Genomic DNA, 18,126 nt, shown 5'->3' with positions numbered 1-18,126 from the left:
AGTTGTTCTGAGTGGATGATGCATGCTCAGGCCAGTCACAAGTAGGAGCTGCAAGAGAATGCTCCAACAGGACAGAACCTTCAGAGATTTTAGCCATTAAACTCTAGCAAGTCTCTGCTGAGCATGCGTGAACTGCAATTTTTGAAGGCTTATAACTTAGAAAAATATGGACAGATTTCATAGGGATTGTCAAGAGGCATTTCCCTGACACAAAAAAGTCATCCTCTACCACATTTCAGTTTTGGGCAAGCAGGGGTCTGCTCTAAACAGTACCTGTTAACCAGTTGACCTTTAACATCCTTACTATTAAGCTAGGCACTATGCAATCACAGTGACAGACAGTCCCTGCCTCAAAGAGCTTGCAATCTAAATAGACAAAAGAGGAAGGAGAGAGGAAGTATTGGTACTCGTCCCATTTAAACAATGGGAAACTGAGACACAAAGACTTTCCCAGTGCGGCAAAAAAAAAAACAGGACAGAGCTGGGAACGAAACCTTCATCTCCTAAAATAGTTCTAATCTGGTGCCTTCATTACCCTGTCTCACTCAGAACTCAGGGTTGGGTTTGTTTTTGTGTGCCTCTTCCCCCGCCCGCCCCAGTATGCTTAGCACTCCTCAGATCTCCTAATCTCTCCCCATACCCACACCCGCCTGAACCACCTCCTTTCCAGCATCTTGCGAAGAAGGACCAACTGCACCAAGCTTTGGGCAGGTCCTTCACCAGGGTAATCCTCCCTTACTGCTGCCTTTGACGTCTGAACTCTTCCCTCAGGAAAAGAGTTTCCTTCCCACGTAGCTTATCTCCAGACACCTTATACCTCCATTCACAGACACCTGAAAGCTTATTTGGCTGTATGAGGTGACATACAACATACAGAAAAAACTGAACAAATTAAAATACATAATTACCACAGAAGTTCGTATCAAAGGGTCAAGGCACCAATTAAGAGTCTAGTATATTTCAGGCCATCTATCCTAACATTTCAGGATCAGTAGTTGCATATATCACTTTCCCTTACACTAATAAGGGTTCCCGATCTCATCATGCTTACTTACATTTTTATTATGTATAAACATATATTCACAAAAATAATTACTATCAATTTCATTAAAATAACTTGGTATTTATGGAATCTTAAAATTACATGGAGTCAGTGAGGAGGAAATTATTTACATCTTTGCCTCAAACCCTCTCACGATTCACACAGAGAAAAGCTGTCACCAAGGAAGTATGCCTCAATGGCAAACTTGGAACTAAACGAGAGACCGCATCCAGCCCATCAGCCATTTTAATCAGGCCCTCGAGTTCCTACTGGGGAGCGGGGTCAGGAGCTTACCCTGCTCTGTACACGTTGTGACTCCACGCAGCTTCCTAAAGCAACCGAATGGCCTCCCTGTGGCTCCTGTGCAGAGGGGCAGCCAGAGGGTTCTTGTGTACTGACACGACCCTATGTACCATTCCCATAATGCCCACGGAAGAGCTGATGGGAAGTGGGGTATGACACTGCTTCTAGAAGCTCTTTGCAGAGGTCAGCACAGCCTGGAGCCTGCACCCCTGAGCTTCCCCCATGCACCCTAACCCTCTCCCCTAGTCCTGATTTCCCTCCCATCTGCCAAACACCTTGATCTCAGCCCAGACTTCCTTCCACACCCCACATCCCTAGCACTACCCCACAACCCACACCCAGAGCCCTCATGCAACCCACCCCCAAACTCCATGTCCCAGGTTGGGGCCCCCTCCCGCACTCTGAACTTCTCATTTCTGGCCCCACCCCACCGCAGAGCCCATACCCCCAAACTAGAGCCCCATGCCCCAAAACTACTTCTGTGAGCATTCATTTCCTTCCATATACATTCATCCCTAGTTAAACCAGTACTTCACTTACGAGTACTTGCTTAAACGAGGGACACGTTTACTTACCTTAGTTCAGTTTACAAGTGAACTGTCTCCGCTAATACAAGGCTAATCCCCTCCCCCTGGCTCCAACCTGCCCTAGTCTGACCCCCACTCCCACCAGCCTCTACTCACGGCGGTCTGACCGCTCCCCCCTGCTGCACCCTGACCCCCTCCCCAGCTGCCAGCCCCGCAGACGGCCCCCATGGCAGTCTGACCCCTGTGCCAGCCCCACAGACCCAACCTGGCAGTCTTAACCCCCCCGCCCCCTGCCAGCCCTGCAGACTGGCCCCATGGCAGCATGCCCCTCCCCATCAGCCAAGTAGACCTCACCTGCTGCAGTATGACTCCCCCCCCCGCCAGACCACACACCCAACCTTCAGCAGCCTGAACCCCCCACCCACCCCACTGACCACCAGGTTTTAACCCTCCCTCCTACTCATGGCTGTAAACTGCCCCCAGCCTTTAAACTCCCTCCCCATCCAAATCCAAGGCTCACTCACCTTCCAAAAGCAGCACCACCTGCTGCCACTCCTTCTCCGAGCTCTAGGACCCAATCAGAGACTTTACATGTATTCTAATGAGAATTTAGGGTCCCTCTTACAAGTTTTCGCCTATGAGCACAAAGCTGGGAAATAATTGTGCTTGTAGAGCAAGGGATGAATGTAATTTCCATACCCTAATGCGACACTAAAGCCAAAAAGTTTGCCCACCCCTGCTTCAGACTGCCTCTCAAATTGAGAAGCTCTTCTAGGGCCAAATTCAAAAATCAGTTCTCTTGGATCCACTATCTGAGGTCCCAGCTAACAGAACCTCTAGGAAGGCAAAAGGGAGGTGATGGAGATCAACAATTCAGAAGCAATGATTTGATTTAAGGCATTCTGCAAATCAAATATAAAAGCCTGAGGTCCTAATAAGGACAATGAAACAGTACAAAGAAGTTTAGTCTGTTTTTTCCCTAGTGCTAGCACTGGTCTCCACTAAGATTACAGAGATGGATGTGTTAGTAACCCCAGTCACCATCTCCCCCCCACATTTAAGAAAAAAAAACCAAAACAAAAAAACACACCAAGACTTAGCCATAGGGTTTGCCTTCATTGCAATGGTCAGCTCAGAACAATACACTTGAGTTACTCTATTCAAGACAGGCTTGTTCAAGTTAAAAGAGCAGATGCAATGAATCAGACAAGCTACCAAATGCATGAGTAACTGAAGAGTTATTGCAATTCACGCTGCTATGTCCCTACTGTATTACCAGCTTGGCCTTCTGCAGCACTCATACTTCCACAGATACCTGGGCGGGCCAGCTATCCAAAGTTTAAGGCACCATTAGTTGGAGCCAGAGATTTGCATGTGTGCAAAAAGACTGGATTAGGGGGCAAAGCTCAAAACTATATCAAGCAGTGAATGAGTGAACAGTGCTGCAAAGACAAGTATATAGAGTTATTCCTTTGTGTCTGTGGCATGTCCCAGCACAAAGGGCAATAGGTGAGGCTGCCTTGTCATGATGTCAGAGAGCCAACAAAACAGTCAGTCAATCTTGATTGTCCCTTTATTTTGCCACTAAGGTTAGAACTGTGAGTTTCACTGAAAAGTAATTGTGAGCTCTGCCTTTGTAGATAGTGGGAACATTAAAGGATAGAGATACTCTTTGCAGAAGTTCTTTTCTGTTTTGTTTTGTTTTGAAAGAAAAAGTACATCCAGGCAGCTGTCAGGATCCACACCACCTTTCCTATTATGGTTACAATCTCTCTTCATCAGTTAAATAAAGAATGTCACAGATGGGATTAAAGTGCATGCAGGTACACTACACAAAATATTAAAGATCCTTCAAGCAGCAGGACTACAATAGAGGAGCAATCAAGCATCTGAATAATTTAATTTTGGACAGTACTTTGGAATTTTTTGTAAAAACCATGACAGCTTTGATAATTACCCTTTTAGAAGACTTTCAGTATCCAAACACAGTAGAGAAGCTAGAAAATAATTTTGATCTTAGATCAGGGACAATGCATATCCCCCTGCTTTGGAAGTTACTTGCAGTGGCTTGACTCTCCACTCAATGTTTTGTGGCATTTGACTCTTTTTCTTTTTTGTCCTCTTCTGGATTGATAAGTATTTAGTGGTTATGTATTTGTATATTTCTTTTAACTGTGCTACTTTTTTAATCACACCATATATATGTGCACATGCAATACTGCATTGCCTTTAAAAACTGCTAACGCAGAAAAATCTTTTTAAAGGGCAAAACTCGCATAGCAGACAAACCTCCTCCTGTAGCTGTATAAGCATTTTTTTCATTGTTCTGTTGAGGTTCTAACTGATAATTACTAAGTGTATCCCTTGGAAACTTCAATATAAATAGGCATAGTAACAGAGAGGTAGATGTGTTAGTCTGTATTCTAATAAAACAAACCTGTAGTCATGTAGAACTTTAAAGACTAACAAAATAATTAGCTTTCGTGGGACAGACCCACTTATTCAGATCAACAGTATTTCCAGTCATGTCTTGGATGTCCCACGCTCTATGTACACAAGCCAAATGTTAAACAAATCTTTAATTTTAAAATCTCATAAGTGAAAACTATTTTCTGACAAGGCTCTTTTTTAAACTAACATCCGCCCTGAATCAAGTCATTATATTTATATACAGTAAGAAAATGCTGACAATGTGTAAATCTAAACCAGCATATCCTAAGGTGTTCCAAATCAGGCTCATAACACCATTGCACGAACCACAAAAAGCTGAGTACAGCACCATGGTGTACTGAAAACAACTCTGCAGGAGCCATTGTAACGCAACATGCCAAAATACAAGATACATGTTATAACATGCATTATGTGACCTGATATGGCTAAAGCAACAGGAAGTATGATGACCAGAAAATTCAATGTGCAATGAAGAATAGACACATATTATTGTCTCAAGACCTGAACAAAGGGGAGATCCTCCATAGCCAGATTCTTCCCCGCACTATGTCAGATAGAGGCCATCTCCAGACACATTTCTGCTGCAGGGACATTTGCCATATGGCCCTCCGGATGTGAGACATGGGTGATAACGAAAGATTCGAAAAGAAGAATATTGGCATTTGAAAGGAGTTGTTATAGAAAGATTCTGAGAATAGGATGGATGCAGAAGGTCACCAATGAGGAATTACATAGGAAGATACACCTGAAAGAGAACCTGCTGCAGATGGTTATAAAATGGAAGCTACAACTATTTGGACATATTTGCTCAATGAATGACAAATGAAAAATCAAGACCCTAGTATTCAGCATAATGGATGGGTTCAAACAGGAGAGGCAGACCCCACAGAGAATGGATAGAAGATGTAGTAGATTGGTGCGGAGCTAGTCTACAGAAACTAAACCACTCTGCACCAGATAGGGAAAGATGGAAGGAAATAGTGAGAAGCATCAGACACCAATGGGTGCTGAGCCCATGGTTATTGATGATGATGATAGAATTAATAACAAACACCACCACTACTTTGGGGCCTTCCAGATGAAGTTATATGCTAGGGAGCCCTCTACCTCTCCCCTTGAATGAAGCAGAGGCTCTCCTGCTGCCAGAAGTGCCATCACCCATCTCATTTGGTATTAAATGGCTCAGGACAGAAAACGCAGTGAGGCCGCTGCAAGGAGCACTGAGGTACTGGTATTTTTGCCTTCCTTTCTAATAAAATACGCATGAAAATTCATTCTAGTTTTGCAAAGAGAGAAACTCATTGTATATCAACATTTCTTATGTCACAGGTCACAAGCCCCTAAAAGGACCTTAGAGAGGTCTAAAAAAAAAAAAAAAAAGACAGCTGCAAATAAGAGTAAAAAATAAGGCCTCTAAAAACACAGAGTTAACCTACATCCATAATATGCAGCACCTAAGGGTATGTCTACACCACACTAGCAGTGTGCTTCACAGCCCAGACAGACAAAACTATGCTAGTGTGCTAAAAACAGCCTAATCCTACGGGTCACATCCTCCGTGACTAAACTGACCTTGTCAGCTCTGGCCCTCCTTGTGACTGGGACCCCCTCCTTTTCCTGAGCCTATACATTTAGACCCTCCTCTGGAATCCCAACTCATGCATCTGACAAAGTGGGACTTCGCCCCCAGAAGCTTATGCTCCAAAATATGTTAGTCTATAGGGTGTCACAGGACTTCTTGTTGTTTTTAAAAACAGCTGTGTGATCCTCACAGCCTGGGCAATGACTTGTGTCCAAGCTCAGGAGTCTAGTTTGAGCCACCAGCCAGCACCACTGATTTGTACAGCACTAGCTTGGAGGGAGCTAGCACTAGTCTGTACAACCAAGCAAGCAAGTAGCCTCCTAGCTGCAGTTTTTAGACAGCCTAACACACCAGCTGTTCTTAATTGCCAAAAAATGTACCAGCCCAATACAAAATATTTTTGCCTGTCATCTATGAAAAATGACACTAAGAAAAAAAGTTTTTACTTGCCAGCCAGCTACAAACCAAACCCAAAAAATTACTTACTTTAGGTAAAACTTAAGAAGGTTATAACAGTCTCTGCTGAAATTGCAAGCACAACTTTTTCAGATGGGGAAAACCATACAAAATGAGAACAACATATTTAAAAAAACATAAAAGCTACTTTACTGCATCAGTGGTATCCTGAAGGCCTGATACTTAGTTACGCATCCTCTGAAATAAAAATTAACACATCACAAATAATTGAACAACAAAAACTTTCTGAATTTATAGATCACTATTTTGTGCTCTTATTTCTTCGACAGTTACACCTTTATTTATGTGTCTGTCAGCTCCCTTCAAAAAAACATGATGATGTTTGGAAATAACTTTGTAACTTTAAAACTTCCTCTAAAATATTTAGATTTCAGACAATGGCCAAAAAAAGAAACGGCTAACCAATGTTATTTAAAACTTAAGTTAATTAAATGAAGATAAATATGGAGTGACTTAACTAACTCTTAAAAGCAGTGCTGTTTGTACAAGCATCAGCTGACAGGGCTTTCTGAGGAATACACTGAAAAATAGCTGATGAGATAGCTTTGGCTCAAGCCAAGCACACAGACCTATAAAAACAACTTGATTATTTCTTATAATGTTGGAGCTACTCAGGCTTTCCCCTCCTCCACATTTTACACACATTAGCAACACAGTGAAGGAAAGAAATCAGTCACTTTTTTCTAAGCTTTTTGACACTTTTAGATCCTGATTCCACAATCCCATCAGCCAGTGGGTTCCTGTGAGGAAGCCATAGAAGTCAGTGGAGCTGTACACACCCAGGATAAAAAGCAGTCAAGTAGCACTTTAAAGACTAGCAAAATAGTTTATTAGGTGAGCTTTCATGGGACAGACCCACTTCTTCAGACCATAGCCAGACCAGAACAGACTCAATATTTAAGACACAGCAAACCAAAACCAGCAAGCAAGGAGGACAAATCAGAAAAAGATAATCAAGGTGAGCAAATCTGAGAGTGAAAGGGTGGGGGGGAAGGTCAACAATTAGATTGAGCAAAGTACGCAGACGAGCCCCTATAGTGACTCAGAAAGTTCCTATCACGATTTAAACCATGCGTTAATGTGCCGAATTTGAATATAAAAGCCAGCTCGTCCACTTCTCTTTCCAAAACGGTGCGATAATTTCTCTTCAGTAACACACATACCTTTAGGTCATTGATAGAAGGACGAGCTGACTTTTATATTCAAATTCGGCACATTAACACATGGTTTAAATCGTGATGGGAACTTTCTGAGCCACTATAGGGGCTCGTCTGCGTACTTGGCTCAATCTAATTCTTGACCTTCCCCCCCACCCTTCCACTCTCTGATTTGCTCACCTTGATTATCTTTTTCTGATTTGTCCTCCTTGCTTACTGTTTTTGGTTCTCTGTGCCTTAAATATTGAGTCTGTTCTGGTCTGGCTATGGTCTGAAGAAGTGGGTCTGTCCCACGAAAGTTCACCTAATAAACTATTTTGCTAGTCTTTAAAGAGCTACTTGACTGCTTTTTGTTTTGATAGTGTATAGACTAGCACGGCTTACTCTCTGTTACTATTCAACACCCAGGATAGTCTGCCCACGTTTATCAGACTGGATAGCTCTCAAGTTATCTGTCTAGACAAAATTCCTTTCATTGCCCTGTAAAGATGTGGAAGCATTCCATTTTGCATTCGTGCAAGAAAAGTGTTTTTTGCATGAAGAGGTAAATCTCCATTTTACACAAAAAGGTAAGACTTTCATAAAGACATCAGGCATTCACAAAAAACGAACACCAGAATTCAAACCAATAAGACAAACGTGTTCCTTGCTGGTTGTAGCCCCAACCACCCTGTAGCTAAAGCCCTGAACCCCTGGGATAAAGTCCCAAGGCAATACAGTATTTGCAGGGGAGGAGACTAAGGTTTCCTTTTTAAATTTATTTTTGTCTGCGCTGTTGCCTGATTACTTCTGGCTCCAGGTGGTGTCTAATTGACTGGTAAGTCTGTAACCCTGGTGTTCATATATTTGAGTTTCTACTGTACAACCTTTTCTTTGCTTTGACAATAGAAGCAAATGCATCTCTTCAGAGCCCAGCAAAGAAGAAATATCTGATATCTGACATTTCTTAAAAATACTGAAAAGCGGTTCAAAAAGGCACATTTAAAAGGTCTCTTAATAAGAGTTAAACCTGTATGATGTGTACAATCTTTTCAGGGAAGCAGGCTTTTTCCCCACCTGTGATGGCCTACTCATGAGAGCTGACCACCCAATTAACATTTATCTTTGGGTTCAATCCTGCATTCCCCATTCAAGCTATGTAGACCATACTGTTCACGACAGTAGTCCATAGAGGTTATTCAGTTCAAAAATAATGGTTGCAAAATCAAGCTCATAGTGAACACAAGAACATACCAAAGACGGCGTTTAACCACAAAGACAGATTTCAAACCTCAAGTAGACTATATCTAGCATACAGTGTGCTGGCAAAGTTTCCTTGAGAAAGCATCTAACCAGGATTTGGTCAGCAACCCAGAGTTTTAAAATTACTCACCAGTGCTTTTTATTAACTCTGTTTTCATTATTTATACTGCAGCATACTTTCTGGTTTTCTAAACAACAATTCTAAATCAGTCATTGGAAAACATTTAAAAAAGAATCTAATTGCACTCATGGAGAGCACTGAAAGCATCTCTCACAGAGAAATCCTCTCACTAGGTAATGTGCTTCAGTGAGCAGTACAATCAGATGCCATACTAACAATTACAGGCAGCACTATATTCAGTGAAAATCAATTAGCAATCTGTTACGGCTGCAAAAATTCAGAGGAAACACTGGCAACATGTTCAGGAAACATAATGCATTAATCCACAAAACCTGGAGTAACAGAGCCTGAAGTACAAGATAGCAGCTTAGCAAACTTAAGTACTGCAATCTATAGTATTGTATAGTGGTCTCTCCATCCACCCCACTGTAGTCATGAACATACTGGAATGTTCTGGAATAGTCTAGAACATGGGTCAGCCACCCCCACACACGCTATTGTCAGCACAAGAGCCCAGCCCTGCCTCTCCTCACACCTCATGTAATACAGGTCTGGGGCCAGAGAGCCCTTCTGCAGCATGGGGCTGGGGACGGAGTCCCCCCTGACGCCCACCTCCCCCCATGGCACAGGGCTGGGGCCAGAGCCCTACTGTGGCAGCCCCTGCAGCACAATCCTCTGCCATGGGGTAGGAAGGGAGCTGCAGTGCAGGGCTGGCGCAGGAGCCCCCCCGGAACTCTCTCGGCAGCACGGGGCTGGGGCCTGAGCCCCCCATGGGTCTGGGGCCAGAGCCGTACTGCAGTGGCCCCTGCAGCACAATTCCCCGCCACAGGGCTGGGGCAAGAGCCAGAACTTCCCTGGAGCCTCTGCTGCAGCACAGGGCTGGGGTCAGAGCCCTCTGGAACCCTCCCGCAGCGTGGGGCTGGAGCCCCCATCATGGAGGCCTGAAGAACTGGCTGCAGGTTGGTTTTGCTCCCTGTCCCCCCTGGGCTGGAGGTGGGTATTTGGGTTCTGGCTAGGAGGGAGGGTTGCAGGAGCAAAGAGGAAGTGGGTGTTTGAGGTCTGGGTGTAAGGGAGGGTGCAGGAGTGGGCTGGGATTTGGATGGGAGGCAAGGTGCAGCAGTGGTCAAGGGGGATGCTCAGGAGCAGGCCGGAGAAGAGAGATCTGCGTGGGAGGGAGGGTTGCAGGACCAAGCTGATGATGTAGGTCTGGGCAGCAGGCTGCCCCCTCCCCCAGCCAGTGGTGACTCCTGCCCAGGGCCTGCAGCAGCTCTGTGCCCCTTGCCATCAGCAGCTCCTGAGCAAATGAGTACTTCAGCTGTAGCAGCCACAAAGGGGTGGGCCCTGCTAGTGATACTAAAAAAAGAGTCCCCAAAGATGCAGAAAAGTTTAAGTCTCTTTGCCTTTTGCCATATCACATATGCACTGACTCATGCTGATTTTTCCTTTATATCTTAATTTGTTTAGAATGTTGACTAAATTCCACTCCTCTTCAGTTTTTGTTTCTAGGGACATTTTTGCCCTCTTTTTTGTGGAAAAAAGTTTTTTTTTTTACTATAAAGGGAATGACAAAAATAAAATTTTTCTGTCACCAAAAAAAAAAGTAACTATCTACTATTATCATGAAATAACTGAGCTGTAGTTTTCTGACTTTTTCAATCATTCCAAAAGAAACATTGCAGTGTTACTTTGGACTCCCATAAAAAGCGCTAGTTTTTAGTAATGCTTCAGGCCTCAGCACTCGCTTCTCAGAAAACATGCAATCATGTCATTTCTTGATTATGCAGTCTCCTGCTCATTAGGATAATTTAAAATGTGGTATGCACTTAGAAATGCAATTTTTCTCCCTCACCTTCTCAGACACCATTCTTCTATCATTATATTTTAATTAGAAACAAAATGAAATGCCCTAAAACCCAACAAAAACCAGTTAGAGCATTCCCCTTCTTTACCCTATTTTAAACGCTTTGGCTTGATTTATTAGTCTGAAAACCAATAATCTATATTGAAGACTTCCTCTTAGAACTAGGTTTCCAGTATTGTTCCCAGGTGTTCATTATTGTTCTCATGGCAGAACATCCAAAGTTAACGTAGCTTCCTTTATTAGTTCTTTTCATTATTTTCCTTTCTCAGAATACCTCCCAGGCTGTTTCAGAAAAGTGAACAAGTTTGGCACCAGTAATGTATTAACTGCACAGGTACAATATGAATTGAATGTTTCTCACACATTTTTGGGACATTAAGACTATGTCTACATGTCTACGTCTAAACTTGCAATAGGCTATTTTGGCATTTGGTGCTGTCTAATAATAATGCTCTATTTTGAAGCATCCCTTACCCCTCCTACAATGAAGACTACAAGGGTGCTGAAATAGTGTGCCCGTTAATTTCGAAAACTATTTTGAAAAAACAGGCACATATCAAAGACGCCGAGTACACGCCTGCCATGTAGACATGGCCTAAGGAGGTAATGAACCTTACTCTACTCCCATTAAGCAGATGGTAAAACTTTTTACCGGAATGCAGACAGGCCAACCCCTTTGAAAAGGCTACTGAAAAAGGCTGTTTAAAGAGGAAAGCTGCTATGTACAGCACTCATTTTCCAAGAGTGCCACTGGATCCTGAATTTGCTCCTAGAATGTTACCAAGAGCCCAGAATATGCATCCATGTAATCATCATCTGAAATATGGATAAAATTTCATCCTCTTAGTTTGGGCATAATGGAATCAGGAAGAAATTTCTCACATGACATAGTACCACTGGGTAAATTATAAGCAGTAGTCCCCAAACGTTGGGTCATGCCCCTCCAGGTGGATACGGAGGAACTTTTGGAAGAATCACCACCCAGGCCTGCTTCACCCTCAGACCAACTCTGCTCTGTCCCTAGTCCAAATCCTGGCTCAGTTTGCATATCTCTTGCCAACTGTTCTGTCGGGAAAGGCTTTCCCAACATTTGACCCATCCACACGGGGCCAAAATGTCAGGAAAATGCCCTCTGCTGACACTTCCCATCTTCTTCATGGAAAGGGCTCCTGGAGCAGCAGACTTCTATTGAGAGCCCCCGGGGCTCCCAACAGAAGCCTACAATCTAGACATAGGCGAAGCAGCTTAATGAGACTACCTCCCACAGTAAAGGCTCCCACCTTCCTACAAAAGCAAGTAACTTGATGCAGATGAAAAGCCACTCAATATACAAATTTATACTTACAAAAAATTTCAGAATGCCATTTCAAACATTTTTGCCCCTTTACAACATGCACCTCGTTGCAAAATACCAAGTTCTCACACTGGTAAGATACATTTTACAAAGCTTTTCAGTCTACATGTAAAATAACTGTAGATGTGTTTGTCTTCAGTTTGCTCTATATACCAGCACCTCCTCCACAAGCGTCACATTCTGCAATTCCTCACACTATAGTTTTGTAAAGTAGTTCGCTAGGCACTAAACTACAAATAGCTACATATTCCATTCAAAAATCTGAGCACAGATTTGAACCAAAACCTATAACTCTACTTAAAAAAAAAAAATCAACCTTTTATTAATAAAAAGTTACCAAAGCAAATATTTATGTACTTGATCACCACAAAGAGAGCTTTCCATTTTACTGGTTTGCTTAGCTAAGTGCATTTAAGCAAGTTCATTTTGGGACTTGATCTTTATTACAGGAGCTTTTCCAGATTTAATACAAGCAAAAAGTTAAAATATCATTAGTTCCAATTCAATTATATTCTAAATTCCAAAGCAAAGTAGTTGGCTTGTCTTTCTTTAAGTCTGATTAAACACAGAGAATGATAAAAATTCACCATTTCTTTGATACTAAATTCTAACAAGAGGTATTTCACCAAGAAAAAAAAAATTCTGGGCCACAAATGGTTACTAGATTAACCTATATATCTGAAAATTCATTGGGGTGTTAGATTGTTTTGCCAACACATAATGAAACAAGCATACTTTCTAAATTCACCATATAAATAATAAAAAAAAACCCTGTCTACATCCACCACAGAGCTAGATGTATTTTACACACTCTTTCCCCTATATTACCTGCTATGTCTTGAGTGGCTGCTTGTAGCTTCATATGGTTCTTCCACCTCATATACATTTGTGTCATGGCCTTCCACCAGCCTGCTGGAATTCTGCCATTCAGAATATGGACTTTTATCAGAAGACAAAATAAAAGACAAGTTTTCATACTCCGGAATTTCTTCATAGGGTCGAAAATTCTCATATTCTGGTGGATAATCGCTTGAAACAGAATTCAAGTGTGTTTGTGACAACTGCTTCCCTGACAATATTTGTTCATCTAAAGACTCTAATCTTTGACTGTTTGGTATCTCCTGCTGACTCCTGTGTCTTTGTCTTTTCTTTTGTGATGCTGGACTACCTAGTTCTAAAGAAGGTGCCTTGACAGATTTAGTTTTCCGTTCACTCACTAGGGATATTACATTCCAGTTACCACCAGTACCATGCCCTTCCTCAGTGGAAAAACTAGCTATGGAACCATCCATGGACTGGCTGCCCTTGGAAAAAAATTTCTGGAAGTCACTTTTCATTGTGCACACGGATAATTTGATGTTGAGAAGCTTTTTTAAAGTATTTTTTTTGTGAGTGTCTTTGGAAGGCTTGTCTGTTCTTCCAATATCAACAGAAGACAGAGATTTAGCTCTAGGTTTGATCACAGCAGTTGAAAGTTCAGAGTTTGTGGCAATGTTGGCAGCTTTTAATGATTCTGGATTGCCTGAAAATGGCAGAATAGGATGAGGTAATTTCCACACAGGTTTTTCTGAAGAACGTTTTGGCATGTCACAGTAAGATGATGTACCTTGTTCTTTGGTCAATACATGTCTTAAACAAGTTCTGTCCAGAGCCCTTTCTGACTTTTTGTTCTCGTTGGAAATGTGAGAAGTTTTTTCTACAAGCTCCTCAGATGCAGCTTTTTTCAGCAGTCCAGCTGCAGGCAAGCTGTGTCTTTGAGGTTTTTTAGGAACTATCCTTGGTGAACTTTCTTCTTTAACATGAATCTCCTTAGGTTCTGGTTTCTGGATGGATATGTCAAGGCTACTGGAGGCAGGCAAGTGTTGATTGCAAGCCAATTTGAGTTGCTTAGGTAAACTCATGGACAGAGCATTGCTTCGTATAAAACTAGTCCTTTTGTCCACAGCAGCTAATATACTAGCTTCATCTGTCATTTTATCTGCAGAAATTTGTAAGTTGAGGTCTTTGTGTTCAACACTTTCTGTAATGAGAGAAGCTTCTTGCAAAACCTGAGGCATAATATTTTGCAGGGCTAGTTCTTCAGTATCAGTAGATTCCTTCACACAGTGTATTTTCTCCACAAGATTTTGAGTAATCTCAAATGTACTAGCCTGATGCCCTTTTTCTGGATGTTCATTATATGAAACACCCTGACCAAGAACATTAATTTTTGCTGATTTTTTAACTGTGTGTTCAGAAGGGCCAGCACAATCATTCTCTGAATTAATTGGTTGCCTTGTTACTTCCCCAGCAGCGTCTATACCATCTTGACGGACTAGACAAGCAGCACGTGGCTTTCTTGGTTTTGGAACTGGAAACACTTTTGAGCCAGGTGTTGAATAAGATCTAGAGGAAGGCAGAGTTTTCCCATCATCTCCTTTCATACAGACTCCACCTGGAAATGTAACATCACTATTAACATTGACATCTTCCAAGGTTTCTTGGTCCAAAGAGCCACAGCATGTGTGGTTATTTTCAGTCAAACTAGAACAAGTTTCTGCCATGTGAATATCATCAGCATCCCTCCTATGGTGATCATTTTGTGGTTTGCCTGAAACTTCCTCAGAACTAGATGATGGTAAAATTTCTGTAAACTCTATTTTAACCTCATTGTTAGAACTACCACTACCATTCCTTTCAAATTTACCTGGAGACTTCTGTCTGTGAAGGTTGATATTAGAGAATACACCTTGCGTGAGAACATCTTTGAGTGTCCCTTCCAGAAGGCTGGCCTTTAAAACTACCCGATTTTTATTTGCTACTTTTTCACTATGACCTTCATGTATTGTCCTACTTTGTTCACCTATCTTGATGTTCTCTAAATTCGCCAACCGTTCAAAAATTATTTGTGTTTTACGTGTACTTTCCCCATTTCCAAGCTTATGGATGCATTCAAAATTGCAAGAACGCATTGGTATAATGTAAGCAGTATCCTCAGTGTTTTCTGCTGGGTCTCCATTTTTACAATTTAGATGGTCTAGCATTTCAGAAGACTCTCCTTTGTGTTCTTCTAGACTTTTGGTGCATTTTCCTAAAGATAATGGAGGTCTAACTTCAGGAACAGAGGAACTCTTGAGAACCTTAGGTTTTGGTGCTATTGCTGGTTTAGTTTTCTTTGTTGTTTGTACAATGCCAGCAAACACAATATCTGGCTTAGGTGCAACAGGGGGAGGTGATGCCTTCTGTCCTACCACCAATTTTGGTTTTGGGGCCACTGGTGGCTTCTTAATTTCTAGAAAGAAATACACAAAATCTTTAATCACTATGAGCCTACAAAACTACTTAGTTCGCATTGTAGTATTTTTAAAATATCAAACTTTGTATAACATTTAAACTATTCATTGATTTACACTATGGTACATGCTTTCATAACCAGCAGCTCAGGTTGCCAGATATTCAAATATTCTGGATAATAGAAAGGTATACCTAGCAATGCACAACAGTAAAGAAAAACAAGATTAGATATTAAGAAATAAACAAAAATATATGCAGAGTACTTTATTTACCAACAACAGTAGTATTGTACACTGTAAACTTATACTATATTTATTTGTGTTTACTTTCACTATACTGTACTTATGGAAAATGTTAACTAAAATTTATTTAAGGTTAAAATGCTGGTTATGTGAGAATTCCAGATGATAGAATGTCAGATATGAAAGGGTTTACGGCATACTTAACTTGGCTTTATAGTGCCAGTTGGATTGAAAACGAAAAAGATTATGGCAATAAGTGACAAACCATGCCAGTTAAGACAGAGTTTACTGTACTTCACTTTACCCCCAACCCCACTTTTTTATACCAGTATTTTCTCCTTTTTTAAGCATAATGAAAATTAAAGCAGACTTTAAAATTATATCATTATTGCGATAGAATTAATCAATAACCTTCTTTTACCTTTAATATGCAACTCTTCAACCTGCCCATGTCCTTTTCCCCTCTCTTTTTGCAGAAATATCTACAAATGGGAATTCGCTACTACAACCAGTTATTGAAGTTTCACTCTGTGGGATCCAATTCTAAAGATCACTGCTAGAACAGCAGTGAAGTGCATTCCAAGATAGGAAGTACAGTTAAGCTGCATAATGTCTTATTGAATTTCCCATCCCAAGGCATGTTATTTTCTATCTCTGGGAAGTGGTCGTCATGATCACGGCTTTTTGTTTAGGATGAGGCTTACAGTTAACCAGTTAAACTAACATCCCTACTCTATACTAGAGTTTGTCAGCATAACTTATGTTGCTCAGGTGGGGAAATAAATCACCCCCAAGTGACATAGGTTACATTGACGTAAGTGCCAGCATGGATCATGCTGTGCTGGCAAAAGAGCTTCTCCCCTGGATACAGCTACTACTAGGAGTAGTTACAGCAATGGGAGAGCTCTCTCCCACTAGCTTAGAGTGGCTACATTACAGAGCTTAGAGCAGCGATTCCCAGCCTCTTCCAGAAGGGGACCCATTTTGACAATTCAGGAAGACTTGGTGACCCAAGGCAATTCAAAAACAGCGAGGGGAGGAGGGGCGGAAAAGAGGTACAGTGCCATAACTAGCTAAATTTGCGCCTGAGGCAAAAATATACAATTGTGCCCCCTCATGTTTGTGTGTTCATAGTAGTTATTTCATAGAAAAAAAGGAAAATACATTAATAAAACAACACTACATTTATTATAGTTAATTATTTTATTACAGTTGATCTGAATTGTGGTGGGGAAAAGACCCTCATCCCCAAACTGCACTCCCCACTTCCCCAGCTTAAACCCCACATTCAGAGGGTGCTGGGGTTGTAGGGGGAATGACACCCAGGGGCGGGGGGGCGTTGTGGGGCTGGGCAGCTGGGTCAGTCACACTCAGGGGCTGGGGGAGATACAAACAAAAACACAACAACTGACATATCAGCTACACAGGACAGAAGTGGGGACAAAAGGGGGAAAGAGAGGATGGGGGGATGACAATGAATTACTTAGTGCAAGAGTCTATTAAGGGGCTTACCTGGGATGGCTATTAATATCAATGGTGGAGAAGCTGTCTTTTTGTAATGTGTTTTTTGACAGAGCTGCTGGATGAGACAGCTTTAAGGAGCTGCAAATGGCTTCTTTAAGAGCCACATGCAGCTCCAAGCTCCTGGCGACTCTTAATGAATCCAATCGTGACCCATGTTTGGGTCCTGACCCACAGGTTGGGAATCTCTGGCTTAGAGCAAACCACTGCATTGGAGCAGCTGCAGTGCTGTAAATTCTCTGTGTAGTCATGCCCCCAATAGTAAATAATGCAATCTACTGAGCAACTCAGTGGCAAGGAATTCTATAAAACTGTGCTGGTGCTCCGTCTAAAGGAACTAGATAGAGAGAGACAGGCAACTCTTCTGCATAAAAACAGGAAAGTCATGTGTTTTTCTACGCTGTGAATCACTGTCTCTTCTGCCCAGATTGCCCCCAGTCACCCCAGAATTCAGTACTTCTTGCTGTGAGGAATCACTGAACGCAGAATAAGCAAAGGGGAGATAGCAAGGGGATTTCAAAAGGAATTTGCAGGAAGGTTTGTAGGAATGTGTGCTCCTGCGTACATAAGAATGGTCAGAAATGGCAGTTATGAGCTGCAAGGGATGTGACATTTGCTGTATCTGTTTCCTGTCTGAAAATAGAGACTTCCTCTGCATAAACAGCAAGTTGATGTCTGTGCTAAAGGAAATCAGCTGAGATCTCGAAGGGCAGCTCCTGACCCTGTGTAGCATCCAAAAAGGAGAACAAATATTGGACAACCATACCTGGGCAGCATCGTCCCATACTCAAACAGAGAACCTAATGATTTTAGGGATGCAGAAGAGAGGAAGATGGAGAGGTGGCTTAGGAGTTTGTGACACAGTGAGAAGCAGGAGACAGCATACAGCCAGAAGCAGGATAGTTTTGACCACCAGAGGAACTTCACTAATAATGGGTATTTGGTGCAGCTATGCAAAAAACATCCTGAAGTA

At 42.0% G+C, this 18,126-nt stretch overlaps 1 protein-coding gene across 1 annotated transcript in view; it reads right to left on the bottom strand.

The window, feature by feature from the left end:
• Positions 1 to 18,126, bottom strand: part of FGD6 (FYVE, RhoGEF and PH domain containing 6) — a 131,722-nt gene that overhangs the window by 101,604 nt on the left and 11,992 nt on the right. Inside the window, exon 2 of the mRNA XM_075011715.1 lies at positions 12,946 to 15,388. Coding sequence (XP_074867816.1) covers positions 12,946 to 15,388 — 2,443 coding nt within the window. The remainder of the gene's footprint in view (positions 1 to 12,945; positions 15,389 to 18,126) is intronic.

Source organism: Carettochelys insculpta, chromosome 1 (genome assembly GCF_033958435.1).
Source record: "Carettochelys insculpta isolate YL-2023 chromosome 1, ASM3395843v1, whole genome shotgun sequence".
Lineage (NCBI taxonomy): Eukaryota > Metazoa > Chordata > Testudines > Carettochelyidae > Carettochelys > Carettochelys insculpta.
The sequence above is the reverse complement of the archived record's forward strand: the minus strand, read 5'-3'. Positions and strand labels throughout refer to the sequence as shown.